Here is a 1,311-nt window from a genome sequence, read left to right on the forward strand (position 1 = left end):
GGTACCTGCACTACCCCTAATATCCCGAACACTCACTTGGTTTGTTTCTCTAGTTCACCACACATGTAGGCATCTCCATTTCCTGTTCATCAGGTGCTCCTCCCAGGCATCCAAGCCCTAGTTCACATCTAAGCAGGGTTGAGGCATTTTGTGTCTGGTCTGTTTTTGCTTACCTCCTACACCCACCATGTCCTCACTCTCTGCACACTGTAGTAAAGATTTCAGAAAGACATTCTAAGAGTGGGCAGCCAGAGGCAGCCGGGTTTTGGTGACAGGGAGTTTGTTCTCTCCTACCTCAACAGGGATTGAAGCTAGAGCCTCATGCATAATTGACAAGCTCTCTGCCACTGCTGTTGCCACCACTGCCACCATCAAAACAAAAAAAACAAAAAAACCTCTGGCTATCTCTTTTCTGTTTCCTCTCTTGTGGAAACTGTTTAAAGTTAGCATATCATATATATGACAAAACCAATAACTGATAGTGTATGGGTGTGAACTTTGGAGATGGCTCAGTCCGTAGAATGGCTACCATGCAAGCCTGAGGGGCTGAGTTTGGATCCCCAGCACTGGAAGTGGAGTTGCTCACGTGCACGCGCACAAGTACACCAGTATACAAAGCAGACCAAGACAGAACCTTGGCAATTATTTTTGTCTTTTCTTTGGGGTTTGTTTTGAGATTTAACAGTACAATCAGACATATTTACTGACATTCACAGTTGCCAGTTTCTAAATGGACAGCACATATCTCTGAGGACACAGCCCTGAGCAACTTTTGAAAGCATGCACCTTGCCTGTAGAGATCAGTCACATTTGAGACTTGCTAGACTCTAACCAGTTCCCTCTGCCCTTCCCATGGTAGGGAAGGGAGGAGCATTGGCTGCTGACATTGACATCGACACTGTTGGCACTGAAGGCTGGGGAGAGGATGCAGAGCTGCAGCTGGATGAAGGTAAGAATGCTGTCTTAGGACTGTGCTGAGATGTTGGGCTCCATGGATAGAAATGATTTGTGGAGCAATCTACAAGCTTCTAATTCATGGAGCCAATAGGATCCTAATATTTTGTCTTTCGGGAGGGATTCCCATGCAAGTCTATTTTGATCATGGATTATTCTACAGATGGGTTTGTGGAGGCTCCAGAAGGTTTGGGAGAGGATGCTCTTGGTAAGGGGCAAGAAGAAGGAGGTGGCTGGGATGTAGAAGAAGATTTGGAGCTCCCACCTGAACTGGTATGTGAAGTTCCTACTCTGGAGCTTCTCTGCTTTTCTCCTTCTCTCTCTCTCTCTCTCTCTCTCTCTCTCTCTCTCTCTCTC

The 1,311-nt window shown here is 46.4% G+C and overlaps 1 protein-coding gene across 1 annotated transcript in view; it reads left to right on the plus strand.

The window, feature by feature from the left end:
* Positions 1 to 1,311, plus strand: part of Copa (COPI coat complex subunit alpha) — a 44,921-nt gene that overhangs the window by 38,606 nt on the left and 5,004 nt on the right. Inside the window, exons 24-25 of the mRNA XM_031389878.1 lie at positions 860 to 949; positions 1,118 to 1,227. Coding sequence (XP_031245738.1) covers positions 860 to 949; positions 1,118 to 1,227 — 200 coding nt within the window. The remainder of the gene's footprint in view (positions 1 to 859; positions 950 to 1,117; positions 1,228 to 1,311) is intronic.

The sequence above is a fragment of the Mastomys coucha genome, unplaced genomic scaffold, assembly GCF_008632895.1.
Source record: "Mastomys coucha isolate ucsf_1 unplaced genomic scaffold, UCSF_Mcou_1 pScaffold1, whole genome shotgun sequence".
Lineage (NCBI taxonomy): Eukaryota > Metazoa > Chordata > Mammalia > Rodentia > Muridae > Mastomys > Mastomys coucha.